General features: G+C 46.3%; 1 protein-coding gene across 1 annotated transcript in view; it reads left to right on the top strand.

Annotated features, from left to right (window-relative positions):
• The first annotated feature begins 3,508 nt into the window (after positions 1–3,508).
• The window catches only part of LOC144785986 (uncharacterized), a 252,354-nt gene continuing 235,291 nt past the window's right edge, over positions 3,509–20,571 (top strand). The window contains exon 1 of the mRNA XM_078664891.1: positions 3,509–3,713. Coding sequence (XP_078521017.1) covers positions 3,576–3,713 — 138 coding nt within the window. The 5' untranslated portion in view covers positions 3,509–3,575. The remainder of the gene's footprint in view (positions 3,714–20,571) is intronic.

Below are 20,571 nucleotides of genomic sequence, written 5' to 3' on the forward strand. Positions count from 1 at the left end.
TACCTTTACTACCACCCTCCACCAGTGCCCCTCATCGCTCCACTGTCCCTCCCCTCATGACCTCCTCCTCAGACTCCCTCACTACCACCCTCCACCAGTGCCGCTCATCTCTCTTTAGCCCCTCTACACCCCATGACCTGCTCCTCAGATTCCATCATTGCCACCCTCCACCAGTGCCCCTCGTTTCTCCAAAACCCCTCCCCTCATGACCTCCTCCTCAGGTGCCCTCATTGCCACGCTCCACAAGTTCCCCTCATCTCTCCATAACCCCTCCAACTCATGGTCTTCTCCTCAGCCTCCCCCACTACCACCCTCGCACCAGTGCCCTTCATCTCTCCGTAGCCCCCCATGACCTCCTCCTTGGATTCCCTCACTGCCACCCTCCAACAGTCCCCCTCATCTCTCCATAGACTCTCCCCCTAATGACCTACTCCTCAGACTCCCTCACTACCACCCTCCACCAGTGCCCCTCATCTCTCCGTAGCCCCTCTCTCTTATGCATTTCATTTGTTGTATAGCGCTGCTCATAGTGTAGGGTGTCACAGTACTTTACATCATGCATTGACAATGAATCATAGAAGTATGGAAATCAACCTATAGGGAATGTCACATAAGCCAATGAGGATTACCAGGTGGAGGAATCACATGTCATCCATACTGGTAGGCAGTATGTTTTAAGAGAGTTTGGTCTGGAGAAGCACAAACACAGGATTTAAAGCATACCCTAGTTGTGGTGGTGGGGTGGCTTTACTGATTAAAATGTATATCTGACCAAACAAACTCTTTATAGCAACATTAGGATAATGAAAGACTGGGGAACTATTAACAATATCGCAGCCACAAAAAAAATAAGTTCTAATTATACCTTTGAGGTTTGTATGCCGCTCTTTGATGACAGTTCATAGGTCACTGTCCTGTTAGGATTGTAACTTCTAAACTTCAAGTAACAAAAGGATCTCTGTAACAAAGGCAGTAACCCATTGAGCTATCCACATAAACTACAGTTTATCTGCATTTCAATACTACCAACAGACACAAGATTGCTCTCCAGCAGTATCATTAATCACTAGCGTTATCTGGACATTTTTACTGCTGTCTGGCATTCCTGACAAAGAAAGGATATATCCCCTTCGCCATGCCCCTATTCTACCTGCACGAGTGGGCGGGGACACAGCCCACCTTTCTAAAAGGAGATGCATGATTGGGGGGGGTGAGAAAGAGCCCAGCCCAATCACGCAACTCCTAGAAGAAGAAAAATAACATTCGGAGGAACGTTTTAAATTTCAGTGGCCATTTTCGGTTGGCCTTCTTAATGATGCTGCGAGGGCAAAGGTTCATGTTTGGGTGGACCAGGCTCATGTTTGGGTGGGCCTGGCCCACCTAGCCCACCCACTAGTACCGGGCCTGGTTCAGATTAAACAACCGTGAATTCTATTAAACAAAATTATGGATGGGTGGATTATGATGGCGATGGATGGATGGAATATGCTGGGTTGAGGGATGTATTGAAGGGACAAATGGATGGATGGATAGATAGATGGATGGATGGATGGATGGGTGGATGGATGGATGGAGGAATGGATGGAGTGATAGATGGATGAATGAATGGAGGGATAGAAGGATGGATGGATGGATGGGTGGGTGGAGGGAGGGAGAGAGGGAGGGATGGGTGGATAGGTGGATGGATGGAGGGAGGAGGGAGGGTGGATGGACGGATGGATGGATGGATGGATGATGATAGTGATGGATGGATGTAAGGAAGGAAGGAAACATGAATTGATGGATGGATGTGTATTCGGCAATAAAGGCTCTTTCGTTTGGATATAGGGCCATATGTATCAACAACCTGATTTGCGATTCTCAAATAGCGATTTTTTAGAAATCGCTATTTGAGAATCGCAAATAGAGATGTATGTTCAAAATCGCAATTTCTTAGCGATTTCTTAGTATTCCTTAATTGCGATTAGCAAATTGCAAATCACAATTAAGGAATACTTTCCCATTCATTTCTATGGGCTAGGAGGCCCTTAGGAATGAATGGGAAGTTATTCTCAATTTGCGATTCGTAATTTGAGAATCGCAAATTGAGAATAATTTCAAGGGTGCTGGAGTGTCCCAAGGACACCCTGTTGCACCCCTGAAATAAGCATGGGTGCACATGTGGCGCACATACATGCCCTAAGGACATGTATGTGCTTCACATTGCACTTTGAAAAATGCAAAAAAGTGAATTTTTCAAGGAATTCGCAAATTACCACCAACTTGAAGTTGGTGGTAATTTGCGATTCCTTAAGGCCAATTTGCATTTTTTTTTAATGCTTCTTAAATTCCATTTAAGGAATCGCAAAATTTACGATTCCTTAAATGCAATCGCAAAATAAGGAATCGCAAATTTTGCGTGCAGATTTCTTTGATACATACCATTTAGCACTAATGCGTTCGCAAACGCCAAAATTTTGCAAATTTCGGCGTTTGCGAACGCATTCGAGCTTGATACATATGGCCCATAGTTAGATATTTTTGCGTCCGGATATTGCTCTGCTGTTTCCTTCCATGCGATATACAGGGCTTTAAATGGGCCAAAGCCAACCAGTGCTCTACACCAGCACTTTCATAAAAGCAGGTTCTGAGACGGATCCTTGTCGGGCTCTCCATTTTTGCCCTTGGTGGAAAAAAAACTCTGCAGCAATATAACCGTTAACAGGCTTTGAGGTAATTTCAAAGAGACTCGCTATAGCTCTTTCAATCTCATCACTTCAAAACTGAAGCATTTTCAATATTATATAGAACGAAGCCATAGTTGTTGCTCATTGATCTTACACAACTAACAACCATTGGCAAAGCCAATAGCCCTGACTTGTTGTAGGTGTAATGTTAATGGTTGTATTGTATATCTATGTGCAAAGACAGAAGCAGCAAAATACCAGTCGGGCAGCACACTATGCTAACTACAGATTTTTACCTTAGTAGTATTTTTAAGCCACGCAAATTTTCAAATTGAAATTGAATTTGAATTTAAGCCACGCCCTTAATTACATTGTCTCTGTCCCTTTGAGAGACCACCAGATGTTTTCATTCCACTTAAAGTCCTATATTTAATTGGAGAGTACCGGCACTTCTCAGAAACAAGCCGGTACTCTGGTACAGCGTACCTGCACTTTTATTTTTCCATTTCAAGCACTGGATGTTGGGCGATACCAACTCTACAGTTCTGTGCTTTCAGCACCTGTCATCCTGCCCTGGAAGTGCACACTTCCCATGCCACGAGCGCTCTGGCAGGCAGGGGGGGAGGGCGGGAAGAACCGCTCGGTGCCAGGAATTACCTGCTCCGAGGTTTCTGACTGGAATCCAGTTTATTTCGAAACATCACCAGCTTCGTGCCCAGTTTCGGGAGGTCGAGGCTGCGCTCCCACTCCTCTGACTCCGCCCTTTCTCGCGACCCCTCCTGCCACCAGGGTCTTGTACCCCAGTGCATCCCCCTCCGCGTGCCCAGACCCCGCGTTGGCACCGCGTCACCCCTGACCCCCCGCACCACTCACTGGTTGCAGAAGCAGGAACAGCTGGGCGTGTCGGTGATGCGCGCCCGTCTGCAGCGGTCCCGGGCCCCACCCGATGACTCTTGCATTATTATAACATCTGGGCGCCGCCGCTGGCACTGCTGCACTGCGCCCGTCTCAGGACAGTCTCAGAGGAAGAAGCTCCCCGGGACAGAGGTAAGTGCCTGGTGTGAGCTGTGCAGGGGAGAGGCGCTGGATTCTAAAGCTGTGGCACTCCAGGGACTTTTAGAGCATATGTAACCATATGCACTCGGCTCCCGGCCGTGGATCGATGCATGGATGCTGTTTCATATCAGAAGTCTGACGAAGGACCGTAGATTGGCACTTGCGCACAAAAGGGCGAATTACTTGTAGGGAAATATGCATTGTGTTTTGCACCAGTTGTGGCACTTTTCACACCTAGCCCGTGTTAATGAGGCGGGACTTACTTGCAGGTGAGTTTAAACTAATAGAGTGACGCATGCCCAGCAGCCCCTGCGGTGCACGGGTAGGGGGTGTAGGCAGAGCCCTCCTACCCCCCCCCCCTCTATTCATACCCAGGTCTGTGACATGTGGGAGTCTCAGGCGCCCCTTCACACACTCCACATGGGACTCATAATTTTTGCAGTCCCCCTCTGATCGCAATGAATATCGTCCAATTTCTGGAGCAGGTGACGAATCTTCAGGCGAATTCACCGGTGGAATCCACACCATGCCTCCGGTGGAATCTCCACCATCACACCAAGCCTCCGGTAAAATCCACACCACCACGCCGTTCCTCCGGTGGAATCCCCACACCATGCCTCCTGTGGAATCCCCACACCATGCCTCCGGTGGAATTCCCCACCACCACGCCGTTCCTCCGGTGGAATCCCCACACCATGCCTCCGGTGGAATCCCCACACCATGCCTCCGGTGGAATTCCCCACCACCACGCCATGCCTCCGGTGGAATCCCCACGCCATGTCTCCGGTGGAATGCACACCACCAAGCCATGCCTCCAGTGGGAGAAATTCCGCCAGCTGATTCCTAGCCACCACTAAACCAGCCTGGTAGTCAAGAAGATGAGTACCTGCTAGTCCCAAAATGTTGCAGTGAGCACCGCAACTTTTATTCTAAAAAGTGTTGGCAAGTTCATATGCAAAGAATGCACGTTACCAACTGCACCCTATCTGGGGGATTCGATGTTTCCTTCCGGAGCAAGACCTAAAAACCTTTGTCCAATCTCTGGTTCTCTCTAGATTGGACTATTGCAATTTTCTGCTTGCTGGTCTTCCCAAATCTCACCCTGCTCCTCTCAAATCAGTACTCCATTCAGCGGCTTGTTCTGTCATTTAGGTCAAAAGAAGTGACCACATCACGCCCATACTTTTTTCTCTGCGATGGCTTCCCATTGAAGCAAGATCAATCTACAAGCTTGCCTGTATCACCCACAAAGCCCTGCACACATCCTCCCCTCAATACCTGTCAAATAAACTTAAAATCTCTGGAGGCTCTAGACCTACACATAATGTGGAAAAATTACTGCTTGAGCCCCCACCTTCAAAAGGGAAAGATCGATGGCTCAATCCTTCTCAAGCAATTCTGTCAGAATCTGGAACTCGCTTCCTCCAGTACTCCATACCACCCCCTCTACCCGAACTTTTAAAACTGACCTCAAATCTCTTCTCTTCCAAAGACACTTCCAGAATTAATGCATCCCTTTCCATGCCCCTCAAGGAAGTTCTTACAATGTTGTAAATATGTAATCTATGCCTGTATGATCCGAATCCTAGTGTGTTTTTGATTTTTGTGTGACTGCCATCTATTGTTTTACTTTACTTTTTCTTCTATCTCATTTGTATTTGTAGCGTGTAAGTATGTACATTTCCTCAAGTAACGGTCTTGGCTCTATTGTGAAGCGCTCTGACACCTTTGGGTAAAGTCTGCGCTATATTAAATTGCATTAAATGAATAAAATAAATATTGGTGCAGTTTTAAACCCCGAAAGAAGGAAGTTCCGCAAGATTGAATTTATGGATTCTTTCTGGGATGACGACGTCCATGATTAACAATAGCGAATTTGCTTAACGGCTTTTCTCAATCCAATCCGGATTTAAGGCCCCAGACGGTTCAGTAGTGTTGCAAGGGTGTCATGCTCCCGAATGCAAGCAAAGCACACACACCCCCACCCCCACCGCCTCGCTTGACAGTAAAAATTATGAATTGGGGCGGAATGGGCCATCACACTGCTGGGTCCCGGTGCAACTGCACCTGCTGCACGTTTAATATCTACGACCAAGGGGGTGTTGTACATCAGCCAGCTTTCACCTAGGCGATTGCAGCTGGGCACGTGACCGTGATTAGAAGGGCCGAACTTTCCAATCAGCCCTCCAGCGCCTAAAATGGACCCTAATAAAACACCTAAGTGCTAGTGCCCGGAGCAAGTAGAAAAGGTGGGTGGTTGTAGTCCCCATAGTAGACGCGTTCCTCTAGGACCTCCTTCACTTACATCCCTGGCTCACTGAAGACCTTGTCCTCAGGGACATTATGCCCCACTGGACCATGAATCAATGATTCCAAAGAGAGGGACAACGGGGCAAGTTTAAAGAGGTCCAACATACGAGCCCCAACAAAGCTGTAGGCAAGAAGGGTATGGAGTTCCTCTGAGTCCAAGTGAAAGAGCAGGGAGATACTAAAGGTGGGGATAAGCCAAGCGTAAACCCACACTGGTGATAGAGGAAGGGGAATTCCCCTTTTCGGAACTAGGGCTCTCACACACCTAGGTGTCATGCTTCATCATATGAGCCTGCCCCTTGTCAGGTCGGCGCTAAAATACCTGACGGGCACAAAGTACGGGGCTCTTTGGCAGGGGTCTTTTGTTCCTGCCATCGGGTGCAGTGAGGGTGAGGGGCCTAGGGATGTATGTCATTACAACGCATGCTTTTACCACGCATGCCTTTACAACGCAAGTTTTACAACGCAAGTCGTTACAATGACTTGAGTTGGGGGGCACTGGATAGTGGAATAGTTTAATTTACTATTCCAACTCCAGTCCCCGTGGATAGTAGGGAAGGTTTTGGATAGTAAATTAAACTATTCCCTATCCTCCAGCGCCCTCCAGCGCAAGTCGTTGTAATGACTTGCGTTGTAAATCCTGCATTGTAAAGGTACTGCGTGGTAAAAGTTGCGTCGTTAAGGATGTTTCCCGGGGCCTAGTGTGTGTAGATGTGGGAGGGAAGTGAGTTAAAAAACAGGTCATTTAGTCCTAACTGTTATTTCTTCACAAGGTAAACTGCCTGATAAAAGTATAGAGAGTGGCAGTAAACTGTATCTAGCTGTGTGTGCCCTACTCTGGGTTGGTCAACATGTTTCGTGCCATGAGTGTCAGGAGGATCTGGGCACTTCTTCAGGACCAGAGTGAACGCTATCTACACAACGCGATAAGTGAAAACAACATACCACGTTCTCGGGTTAATAACCTCTACTGTTGTCTAGTGGTGACTACAACAGTATCCGGCGGTCAAAAAATGGACACCAATTTAGGTCCAGCATCCAAGAACGCTCCGTCTGCGACCTACCCTGCCGCCGGAAACCAGGATGGTGAATCAATGATCATCAGTATTCCCTACCTTTGCCCCGCGCTCCTCCCATTGAAGTGCTTTGAAACATCAATAAGCAGCATGGCGCTACACATACACCATGAATAAAGCCATATCTCTTCATAAGCCAGGACTGGTGCAGACAAACCTTGTCCTGCATGGACCTTCTCATCCATGTTTAAAGCACTTCCTAGCAGGATCACTGCAGGAGGGCTCTAACTTGTTCTAGACTGAGTTCTAGACAGTCAGTCCTTGTCCCGGGCCTGTACAAAAGTGCCAATCTGATCATAATCCACTAAGAGAAGGTCGATGGATGCTCATGCACCTGGTCCAGTGACGTCACTCTCACGGTCTCCTCATTTAACAGACAGACTCTGCTCCTATTGCCTCAAGATGTCAGCACCGTTCACTGAGAGGCGGGATATATCACTATATGGTCATTTCATTCTGTGCGTCGCCGTCAAGGGTATGGTATATAGGGCTTCATACCCAGGATGGCGACGCACAGAAGTGCATTAGGGAACAGAAAGGAGACAGGTCAACCTTTATTTTGTCTCCTTCCTTCTGGAATAGCTTCCGTCTCTATATTCAAGAAGTATCAGTTCGTTGGAAGGTCAGATCACAATTAGCATCCTTGGGTTGGGCTACTTTTCCCAGGGATTTAATTGGGCCGGGTCCCTCCGGGCTCCGGACCCGGTAGTAATTAAGAACGGACATTGAAAAGGGCCCCTTTTGGACCCTGCCTTCACACACAACTACAATGGCAAAAAAAACATTGATACATTTTTGAAAAATGAATGTAAAAATCGTTTAGGTAATTCATGTCAGCGATTGGGTTTCTGTTTATATTTCACGTTTTACTTAATGTTGATTCCCTAGGAGCGTTAGCTATTTCCAAATGTTGTGTTTCTGTTTTTTGTGTGTCACATGTGTGCAGTGCACACTTTCAACGGAATCGCCTCCAGGTATTCATTACTGCCCAGGACTAGGTGTTCTGGAGTTGAGGCTGAGGGAAGTCCACGTTTCTCACAGGGCCTGTCAGTGGGGAAAAAAGATGTTCAGAATACATGGTTATCCAATCCTTGGCCTCTCTGCAGAAAGCACAGAGCAATGGTCATGTATTTCAGTTGCAATTCTGTACAAATGTGTGTGAAAGAGGTGCACAGTTGTCAAACCATGGACAAGGCGACAGTAAAAGACAATGCATTGCTTATGAGTGAGTGTTTGCTTTGTGTGTTTGGGCCCTGGTGAAAGGAAGGAGATGTGCGGACGTGCATTCAAGAGGAGAGAGAGAAACGAGAGTGCTGGAGAGGAAAGAGGTGAGGTGTAAGAGAAAAAAGGTGTACAGGCCGAACATGGAGTGAACCTAACAGGAGGGACTGAGGCATTCTGTAGACCGCTCCCTCTTCCACAGGTCTCAGTAATGTTTAAGTCACAGGCTCATCATTTCAGAATTTAATTTTTTTACTAATATTTTTTTTTTTTTTTTTAATCATTGTTATTACTTTTTTACCTCAAACAGCTAACATCCATTGACAAGGCCAATAGCCCTGACTGGTTTTAGGTGTACGTCAGTTGTTGAATTATATATCTGGATGAAGTAACAGAAAGCGCAGTAAGGAACTAAAATACTGGTCGGGTGGCACACTATGGGAATCAAGGAAATGAAACTTGCATGTTTAAGCCACAACTTTAATTGCATAGGCCACGCCCCTTTTAGAGAACCCCACTTTTTCCATCCCAATTTTAGCCCGGAGTATTCCTATTAAAGTGCTAAGGGGGCAGTAAGTCAACACCCAGGACCAGCGCTAGGCAAGGGCAGTGTGGGCAGCTGCCCAGGGCCTCACACTCAGCCTACCAGCATGGGGCCCCTCACCAGTGCAGCACACTGCCGATCTTCTTGTGCCTCTGACGATCCAACTGAAAAAAAGGTGTCTCTTTGACATTGGGCTTACAGGAGGGGCCCCCTTCCTCCCATCCACTCTCATGGATGGTATGGGGATGTCTACGAGAGGGGGGCACTTCCTCTTGTACCAGTTGCAAGGAGGAACCCTGCTGCCCATTCAGAAACACTGCGGGACGCCCATTGTCAGCACTTTAGCATCCCCACAGTTTTAACTCTTAGCCCCCAAGCAATTTTCACAACTTCAGCCCAAAATTAGCTGTAAAAAAGGTGCTTGTAGGTGGCTGAGAGGAGGAGCTGCGACCCAGGAGGAGTGTACACAAAGCTGCTTTGGGAGCCCTGAATGTGTCACTTATGTAAATCAGAGGGGCCTTGCACATTCCCTCTCGGCTCGGGCCCCAAAAATCCTAGAACCGGCCCTGTCAACACCAAGGCACGTCTTGAATGAACATAACATAACCTACAGCAGCATAATAGTACACAGCAAAATCCGCGTTTGGATAATTAGGGCTGCAGTGCATATTGTTGCACAAGGCTTCTCCGCACTCATAGAACTATTGTTTACTCTGTTCTTGTACCCTTTCTCGTTCAGATTTATTTATTGAGTTTTACATAATACAAAAGAAAGCCTTACCAGCAACAAATACAAATATATGCAATACCTTTACTAGGATCCTTTTTAGTCCCTGTAAACTCTTCATAGATAGACCCTTCCTACATCAAAAAGAGACCTCAAATGTACCTCCTCAACAAATATTGGGGTCAATAATACCTACCTCAGACACCGTCTCCCGCTCTTCACCTCATCAGGCTCCCCTCTTTTGCCCTCCAACTCTTTCACCACCCCTTTCTCCCTCCTTTCTCCCCTCCCTCACGCTACTACTTCCCCTCCCCATACCACCCTCCACGCCCCTACCTTCAAGTATGGTATCTAGACTCTAGCAAGGCCTCCCTCCTATCTCCCACTCCCCTATTCCTCTAATCTCCAAGTCTCCGTATCTTCCTCATTTTCCTCCTCTTTTTCACCCCCTCACACCCACTCTGATCTAACCACACTCTATCCACATGAGCTTATCATTGTACTCTTGTAAATAGCACTCTTATTTATCTGCTTTTCCAGTTATATTGGTTTGTATGGCAATGTTTTTGACTAAATGTATCAATTACTGTACCTCCTTGCACTCCTGTAAAGCGCTCTGATACCTCTGGGTCTAGCCAGCGTTATATAAAACCTTAAAATAAATAAATAAATAAATAAATAAATAAATAATTAATCTTACGGAAGAGTTGAAAAGTACAAGTAATGGAAGAAGCGCTAAACATAAATAAATTACAATATATAAGAGATGTTTTAGTTCTCTGGACTTTATGTAAGCCATGTAGCTTGGTCAAATGTTCAGTAAGTCACAGTTGTGGGAGTCGAACATCTGGAGGTGATTCACAAATACAGAAGAGCACGTTTTCACTGGAAGGGCAGAACTGTAGCTGGATGTCACTAGAAAAGGTGCCATAAAGAAAGACCCCTTTTAATGGGTGACATAGTGAATGCTTTGACCAACCCACCCAGCTGAGCTGCAGAGACCAGTGCAATACATGTATTCAAGCGGCACACTGCGCATGTGCCGGGCAGCCATAGGCCTGGGTGAGCATATGGAAACCATATGAGGTTTGTGTTGCAAGAGAAGAAGGGATTTGGGGATAACGAATTCAACCAGTAGGCCAATGGTTCTTCAGAAAGTAAGTAACAAAGTAGAAACTCTTTCTGGAAAAGATCCCTTAACAAATAGTGGCTACATAAATGGAGTATGAAAAGCATGACGCCCACCTACTGTATGTTATGTTGTGATGTTTAGGAGAGAAAAATCAGACTCGACAAAATCTAGTTTAATAAGTGGTTGATAAAGCACCTGGTTAGACCAAGGACCAACAGAGGAAAATGATCGCCATTCGACCAGACAGAGAAAAGTAGTGGGAGTGACACGTTTTAGGAGGAATGGAATAAGCAGGTTTTCAGTTTGCTTCTGAAGATTTTGTCAGAGGGTTCTGCTCTCAGATCATGTGGGAGAGAGTTCTAGATTTTGGAAGCCAGAAAGTAGAAGGCGCAAGTCCTTAGTTAGGCCTTGTATGTCCTAGGCACTGTGTCTAGGTTAGCTGTGGAGGATCTGAGACCACGAAAAGGGACATTAGGTTGGATCAAGGAGCGAAGATATTTAGGACCTTGCTGATGAAGAATTCTACGACAAAAGGACATGGCTTTGAATTTGATTCTTATTGCTACTGGTAGCCAGTGAAGTTGGGTTAGATCTGCAGAGGCAGAAGATCTTCTAGGAAGATTGAGTACTAGTCGAGCTTCTGCATTTTGTACTGTTTGAAGAGTATTCAAACTGCCCACGTACAGGGCATTACAATAGTCCAGCTGAGTTTGGAATCAAACCACACTTCTAGTTTTTTACTTTGTCTTTGGGTTCTGGGAGCTGGCCAAGGGATCTGGGGGCATATTACCAACAACTAGCGATAATTATCGCTATGTTGGCTTAGCGGCTATAGTTTTATCGCCGTGTAGCGACGATTTTTATCGCTTAGGAGCCTTGATATTATCAAGGTTTATCTCCTAAACGATAAAAATCGGCCGTAATGCATGAATATCGCTGAAAAGTCAGCGATATTCATGCATTCCCGAGCAAATGCTCTTAGCCATGTTATCCACCTCCCATTGGATAACATGGCTAAGAACTGCTCAGGGCAGGTGTTAGCTTTTGGAGATATTCACGCTTAGCGCGAATATCTCCAAAAGTTGGTAATAGGAGATAGCGATGTTAGCGACTGTTTCCAGTCGCTAACATCTTGGCACGCCCACTTTGCATGTCATTAGTGATAAATTTCTCTGACATGCAAAGCGGGGCCCAAGATGGTCGCTATCTCCTACTAGCTGTCGCTAACTGGTGTTAGCGACAGCTAGGTAATAGGGAGATCATTTTATCTCCGCTTTCTTGGCTTTTAAAGCCAAAAAAGCGGAGATAAATCCCTTGATAATATGCCCCCTGGTCACCAGGCCGAAGTCCAGATCAAGGGAGCTCTACCTACTATCAGGATTTCAGTTTTATTAGCATTCAATTTCAGACAGTTGAGGGCCATCCAAGTGGCGACCTCTGATAGGCAGGATTTGAATTGGTTCGCTGGCCCACCTGCGGATTCTGAGAGTGTGACAATTAATTGACTGTAATCGGCATACAACACTAATGTGCCTTGTGTCTGTCAATAATTTCTGCTAAGGGGCGCATATATATGTTGAACAGAGTGAGACTCAGAATAGAGCCCTATGGGTCTCCCTGTGGCAGAGTAAAGATCTCAGATTCACAGGATTTTTTTGGCAACCTGGAAGGTAAGATCCTGAAGAAAGCATTTAAACCATTGGAGCCCCTTGCCCCTGACCCGCACTCCTGTAGCCTGTATCAGGAGGCCATGGGAGACAGTGTCGAAAGCTGCGCTCAGGTCCAGCATTATCAGGGCAGAGGCGTGACCTTTGTCAGCATTCTGTCTGAGCGTTTCCCCTGAAAGTAGTAGAGCTGACTCAGTAGAGTGATTAGCCCTGAACCCGGATTGGGAGGAGTGGAGCACGTAGTTGGATTCAATGAAACTGGTTGGCACATTTTTCACATGTTTTTGGAGTATTTTGGCACAGAAAGGCAGAAGAGATATAGGTCTAAGATTCTCCAGGATGGAGGGGTCTAGTGAGAGTGTTTTGCGTATAGGGAGCACCATAGCGAGTTTCTATTTCTTGGGAACTAGACCTGAGTTAATAGACATAGTAAATCCGTTTTTTAAGGTGAGGGAGAATAACTGCTGAGCCAAGGCAAATAATTCTGGGCGGGGCAGGATCTAGAGGAGAGACGACTTGATTTGCAGGAAGAGGTTATTAAGCTCTTCCGGAGAGGGGATGTCAAGACTGACCATTCCTCCGGAGTTGTCTGTGACTGATGGGAAACTTGCCTGCTGGGCCTCAATAGGAAAAGTGCCATAGATCTGGGTCACTTTTGAGGAGAAAAAGGAAGCTATGATGTTGTAGTTTTCTGTGGAAGGGGTGGCAATAGTAGATACACATTTGTGAGAGGATAATGATTTAAGTAAGGAGAAGAGTTCTTTAGTATGTTTAGCCGTCGAGTCAATTGTCTGGGCATAGAACTCTTTGCGTGAGCTTCTAATGAGCTTGTGATACTGTTTCAGCACTAGTTTGTGACACGAATGACTGATCGGGCTATAGTCTTTCCTCCAGTCAGATTTGAGGCATTTGCAGTGTTTCTTGGCTGTCGTTAAATGTTCATTAAACCACAGTGCATACGGAAAAGTTCTAGGATTGCATTTGGTGGCCTGTGGGGCTATACCGTCAAGAGCCGAGGTTAGCCAAGAGTCTATCTAGATTGTGAGCCGCTAGGTCTATGTCAACGTCCTCATTCATTTTGGGATTGGAGGAAGCTAGGGAAGTTGTTAAGTTCCCAGAATTGACCTTGGACCATTTTCTGGAGAGGAAGGCCTTATCCTTATGAACGCAGAGGGACCGATGTATGACATTACAATGCATGCTTTTACCACGCATGCCTTTACATCGCAGTTTTTACAACGCATGCTGTTACAACGCATAGCGTTAAGGGGTGCTGGATAGTGAATAGTTTAATTTACTATTCCAACTCCAGTCCCCGTGGATAGTAGGGAAGGTGTTGGATAGTAAATTAAATCCATTCCCTATCCTAGAGCGCCCCCCAGCGCAATGCGTTGTAATGACATGCGTTGTAATAGTTGCGTCGTAAAGGCACTGCGTGGTAAAAGTTGCGTTGAAAAGGATGTTTTCCCCGAGGGGCGGTTTAATCAGAGGAAAAGAGAAGGGGATCAAATAATGACCTGAGCAGGGCAGGACGATGGGGAAGTCCACTAAGAGGGATAGAACATTGGAGAAAATGGGATCCAACGTATGTCCTTTGGTGTGCGTGGGTTTTAATAATATTTGTAGCACATGTATGGCTTCGAGACCTATGATTGAGGAGGTCGCTCGGGCAGGCGCTAGCTTCAAAGTGAAGGTTGAGATCACCTAGAACAAGCAGCTTATTGCGGCGTAGAGCAAATGGGTGATAGTGTCAGCCATGGTCAAGGTGAAATTAGTGGCCGGCAAAGGAGGGCGACATACAAGAAGTCTGGTTAGGGTGTTGCTGCCTGAAAGAGTCAGCGGGAACTGAGCTGCCTCACAATCAGGTAGTTCCACCTCATTAAAGGTGCACTTGAGAGTAAGTTTAAAAATGATTGTGATTCCCCTCCTAGCTGGGAGGGGCGATCACGTCTTACTATCCCATAGCCAGTCAGCAGTGCATCTAGGATATCAGGCGCTGAGGCGTCCGAAAGCCAGGTTTCTGTGAGGAATAGGGCGTCGGGGGCATGTCAGTCAGCATATCAAAAAGTTCTTGCTCGTGCTTAGGTAGCATCAGTTGTTTGCGAGACCCTGAATGTGTCTGTAGGGAGTCACATTGCGCCTCTCGTGGCCCTTAATGTTGGACTTTAAAGTGAAGTAACCTGCGGTTGCATTTCAAATGCGGGTTCCCCCTGCATAGACTTCGTACATTCGCTCCAAGGTGCAGGGGCTAAATTTTTTTGTTTGCTAGTGGAGTAATGCACTAATTGGAGGTTAAGACGGGCAAGGGTTCTGGCCCCTGGCCCTGGACAGGCGCGGACTGCTATGGACGGGTGCAGACGGGCGCAGTTGGGCACAGATGGGCTTGCTTTTGGAGCCTTATTGGCACACCAGCGGCGCGCCCGCTGCGCGCATCTTCGCATCGGCCATAGTATAGAAAGCTGCCTTTGGAGAGGCATGGGAGTTATCCAGCCAATCTGGAAAGGAAGGGGTGGGCAATGCAAACTGAACTGGGGCCTACCAACCCAGGGCGTGTCAGGAGAGCTTCCTCCCATGCACACCTTACAAGTAAAGGAAAACAAGCTAAAGCAAGCATTTTCAATGCAATAGGTCTCACATTTGGTAAAGTTAGAGCTGTTGGCGTTGAAAATGGCAATGCTTTTTACTATTGTTTTATTTATTTGCAGTTGAGTAATTATATTTGCATAGGGCTAAAAGAAAAATCCCAAATTCTGCCCCCAAAACTGTGTCTTTGCCCCTGCATCCAATTACCTTACGAACTGTCATGAAGCTGAAGAAACAGCAACATAGAAGAAACGCCACTTGTGGTGTAGTATTAGCACCCATGCCTTCCTCCCTAAGTACTCACGTGCTGGGAGTAGGATATGTGACAATACCCAAAACCACACCAGCTTTAGGCAATGCTTGATCTGAAAGTAGCTACAGCAAGGTTTGCCGCATCACATTCACCATGGTTTCCACCAAGGACATGCATGTCTATTAGACTGAAATCTGTTTCCAACTATTTAAAAATGATTTTTATTGGCAATTACAACTTGATTGTGAATAGAACAATTATTAACTTATGAACATAAAAGTACTATCAAGTTAGTCTGAACTGCTCTCCTCTTTAAAGAAACCTGTGTCAAAAAATTTCATGGGTGGTGATGTCAATCTTTCTGTTGCTTGCACTGGCTAGTACATCACAATATCAACTTAGCATGGTAAAGGAAGCAAGGTTTGTGAACAGCGCATGAGTTCGTAACATCTGTGAAGGTTAAGGTTTTTCCCAAAGAGGCACACCAGGAGAGCAGGGGCATTGACGGGGATCTAGGAAGAGTGGGAAGCACAGCAAGACAATCAAACATGCGTGCACGAAAGTATAAAACAGGGTGATAAGAGAATCTGTCAGAAGCAAAGAAAGTGCAAAGCTCAGTGAAGAAAACAGAAATAAAGAGCACCTGAATACACTGTACAAACATTTTGTAATCCGAAAAGTAAAGGTTTAACTGTTCTCTTTGTGTAAATTAAAAACGCTGTGCTGGGTCCATACTAGACACTAGCTTTATTTTTTTTTGTTAGAACATTCTGCCTCTAGTGGCAGAATGTTCTAATAGCCTTATAGCCCGCCGTAGAGGGCTATACCGGCTCTTAAAGGCTCTCTCCAGCGTTAAAGACCACGAGCCGAAGACGAGGGCCTTTAACTAGGGAGAGGGACTTTAATAGCCGGTATAGCCCAGCTACGAAGGGCTATAAGGCTATTAGAACATTCTGCCACTAGAGGCAGAATGTTCTAACAAAAAAAAATAAAGCCTTATGGGAGCGTGAGGGGATTGGAATCCCCCAGGGTCCTTGAAGCCTTTGTTCACAGCCAGAGCTGTGAACAAAGAAACATTGGAATGTTGGAATGTTGGAGCTCCAGGCTTATACCAGCCATTATAAGCCCGGAGCCCTCCATTGTTCTCAATGGAGCTCCCAACATTCCAATGTTCTAATATACAAGAAAGACGTTATCCTGTACCAGCCAAATAAAGGTGCCTGACTCAGACTGTAATAACATAATTTTACTAATGAGTGAACTGCATGAGGTTAGGTTAAAGGGACATAAGGATCCAGGCTAAGGTTTCTGCTGACCTTTTGCGCTGCAGGCCTCATAAGGCTAGTGCGGGACCGTTCTTGTGTTTTCAAAGGTCTTAAGTAAAGGAAGTGACTGTGAACTAGACATCTCAGGCACAGTGCATCTGAGCATATCCAACATTCTTATTGCGGCTAGGAATAAGTTCTTAAAAATAATTTAAACAAGCCTTGTGTTTGTCTGTAATGCAACTTGTGCAGATGTAAAGCACTCTGATACCTTCAGGTCAAGAACACACAACAGAAAAGTGCAAATAAATAAATAAAAGCCTACCTCTAGCATGTCCGTTCTTATTCTGTGATGCCACATGCCTTCGGATCCCTGTGCTGCTGAACAGCACCCTGCTGTGGATGATCTCTATGGCAGGAATGGTTTGCTGTGGGGCAGACACGGGGCATGTAGCCATTGTCCTGTGGCTGTACCGCGGGGTAACAGAGTGGGGGCAGGAAGGCAGTCAGTCAGTAGGGCTGTGCCATGATAGTGTAGTCCTCCACGCAGGCAGAGCACTGGGGTTGCTGTTGGCTAAAGGCAGACGGTGAGGAGGAGCCGGTTCGGTATGCCAGCGCACCCAGTCAACCCATGGCCTCATGCTTCCCCTCAGCGTTGCACATAGCTGGGGCGGTGTGCTGCTACAGCCAAGCCCCTTCAGGCCATACCGACGGTTCACGGGACAAACGGCCACCACAAATGCCCCAAGCATCTCTGTATAAAGTGTGCCCTGTGCTGCGGTTAAGACAACCCTCTGTCGGGCCCTCAGCCAGTCCCCACACCATCTCCCCTGCCGCATGCACCGCAAAGGATGTGTGACATTACAACGCATGCTTTTACCACGCATGCCTTTACATCGCAGTTTTTACAACGCATGCTGTTACAACGCATAGCGTTAAGGGGTGCTGGATAGTGAATAGTTTAATTTACTGTTCCAACTCCAGTCCCCGTGGATAGTAGGGAAGGTGTTGGATAGTAAATTAAATCCATTCCCTATCCTAGAGCGCCCCCCAGCGCAATGCGTTGTAATGACATGCGTTGTAATAGTTGCGTCGTAAAGGCACTGCGTGGTAAAAATTGCGTTGAAAAGGATGTTTCCCACCGCAAATCATCGTTCCTCCCGCAGGCCGGGCAGCGTACACCACGAGGATGAAAGGGGAGGATGGATTACCACGGGCTGGTGGCAGTGAATTGCCGGAGAGGGGGGCGACTCACCTCGCTACTTGAAGAAGTCCCTCACCATCAGTGCTCGCACGACCAACGACGGCGACGACCACTGACAGAGATGGCATGACCAGCATGACAAAGAGGGGAACTGGACACGGTGCTGCTAGATGACAGGCTGGCAGCGCTGCCGGCGGCAGGGGGATGAGTCTGCACAGTACGCCCAGCAGCTGCAGCGCTGGTGGTGGTCTGATGCAGAGGCAGCTGCCAAGACAAAAATAAACAAGAAGCACCCGCCATTGCCAAGAGTGTTGTGTGTGGTGCCCACCGCTGCCATTGCACTGACGAACAAGGGCAAAAAAGAGTCCTTAACCTTTTCCGTGCTGATGACGGAACCGCTCCGTCATCAGCCGCGGTGGCGCTGTGCTGATGACGGAGCGGTTCTGTCATGGCCCGCCCGACGCGCCTGCACGGCGCTGATTTCTCGCCTGCGCAACGTATTCTATTGGGCGGGGCCATGATGGAACCGCTCCGTCATGATCACAGCTCAACCGAGGCTGGTGACGGAGTGGTTACGTCACCAGCATGGGCGCGCCCAGCGCCCCCCCGCCCCCTTAACGCTGCGGTGGAATAGCCGCCGCAGCGAAGGTGTTAAACACAAGAGCTGAAGAGCTGAAAGAGCCCTAAAGCGGATGAAAACTGTAGTTAGGCTGTGCTGCTTCCGGATTAAACGGAAGTGACGCATCCTAAATACAGTCAATAATAAGCCCCATAAGAAAAGCTATGCCAACGTTAAACAAATGTCAAGCGGAAGGAGAAATTACCCGGCAATATGCAGAGTTTCTCCCAACATACAGATTACTTGATGCCTCGTAGAGGCAACGCATGCGCTGCCTATGCGAGACCTAAAAAACAATGACATCTGAAACGTGATGAAGGTAAAATCCAGTGCTAATTAAAAACGGGGTGGGGAAGCCAGGCAACTCCCTGCACTTCAGCAGTGCTACAAGGAAAGAAAATATGGTATAAAACACAGGGAGCCAGGCATCTCCCGCACACTAGGGTGTTACAAGGAAAAGAAAGACAATTAGGAGCAATGAGTAAAACAAAACACTCCAGGCCAAGTCATACGTCCCACTCTGAAGGGAGTGGAATAAACAGCAAGGGTGATCTCCCACAGGAGGTCAGGTCAGGTCAGTTTAAAAGGCACTACTATGTTTCAAACAAAGGCTTGTAGCTGAAATCTGTTAATGGAAAGTGTTGGCACAAGGAACACTTATACAGATCCTATTACAAATATGTAGCCCCGTGTAATTTGGATCATGAGCAGTCAGAGTTGCAGAATTTATGTGTTTTTGGGGAAAAGCAGGTTGAACTGATTGTGTTAAATCATGGTCTTTAGTATGACTGGTTGTTGTATCAACGGCAGCTGGGTTTTGTAGTTATATGGTCACTGATTTTCCAGAGGAATGGTAGTTGTGTTTTTGGGTCAGTGGTTTGCAAGGTTGACAGGGTTTAGGCATCCTTTTCTGGTAGCTGGAAGGTCTGTCTAGATTCGATTGCATTTTAGAAGATACATTGTGTGAAGGATGCATCTGCTAACCTGAAGAGGTGGTTGAGTGCTTGTCCGAAAATGTATTTTGTACGGGGGGTAAGAGGAAATCACCCTCAATTGTTTTGGCTATGAGAGTGATAAACATTTGAACATGGTCTGTAAGGGTGTATGGAATTGCTTATGCAAATGGTATTTCACCAATTGATAACATTTTAGAACCCCTGGTTGTGGAACTTTGTTGTAATCTGAGACCTGTCAAACATCAGCCACTTTATGCTTTCTGAAAATAGCATTTGATTTCACTCTCAGTACCGCTCCAGCTAGTGTAGGAGAGACCTCATATGAAATTGTGACACTAGGCAGACATCAAGAACTGCACAACATTAATAACTAGTGTACTGTAATGTATATCTTTATGTGTGGACAGTCCTGTCCAGTTACCAATATGACGTAGTTATGGGACCGCGAAGCATGTTTATTTTATTCCCATTGTGCAGAAATATTCTCATGGTTTAGCATACAATCCTATACCACCTTTGAAATTAAACATTCAGGCCATACTTTGATGTTCAGGAGGTCATCAAAGGGTCAAATATATCACTGGGTGACTTGAAGAATAAATAACTATAGCAAAAATGCAATTTGATCATATTCATTTAAAAAGCAATCTCTATATGTGTTTGTACGGAAGGACCAGTTTGAACCAGGTGAACCTATCAACGAAGGCTTAACCTTATCGGACAGCTGAGTATCCTTTCCGCACTTGGAGATTGTTGATGTCCCCAAAAATGTTGATCATGATCTCCCAGAAGGCAAATCCAGGCTTGGGGACCCACTTGAGCAGTTAACCTTGAGATTCACTAGCATTTCAATCTCCCTAATTATTTCAAAGGTAAAAAGTAGAAATCTCATCAGAATTCATCAACAGCTATAAACCAACTTCATGCACAGGCTGGTTTGACTTTACCACTATCTTCACCATATTTTTAGCTTTTTACAGATAGTTCCCAAAACACATATATGAGCTGTGGGGGATCTGTTTAGATGGAGCATGCCTGGCCTCAGTTCACATTTGTGTGCTCAGTACTTTTTTATAAGGCCAAATTAAAATCCTTCTCTAGGGCAAACCTTCTGAACTTTCAAGTAAACATCTTGAGGTGATATGTGTGATCTTATGGAAAACTGAAACTGAGAAACCACATTGGAGGAACCCAAATCATGGAAAACCAATTTTAAGGCAAGACAATTTTAAGGAAATAAAAAAAAGGAAAATTAAAGGGAAACATGTCCAAGGAAATATCGTTTTAGGGAA

This window comes from Lissotriton helveticus, chromosome 10, assembly GCF_964261635.1.
Source record: "Lissotriton helveticus chromosome 10, aLisHel1.1, whole genome shotgun sequence".
Taxonomy (NCBI): domain Eukaryota; kingdom Metazoa; phylum Chordata; class Amphibia; order Caudata; family Salamandridae; genus Lissotriton; species Lissotriton helveticus.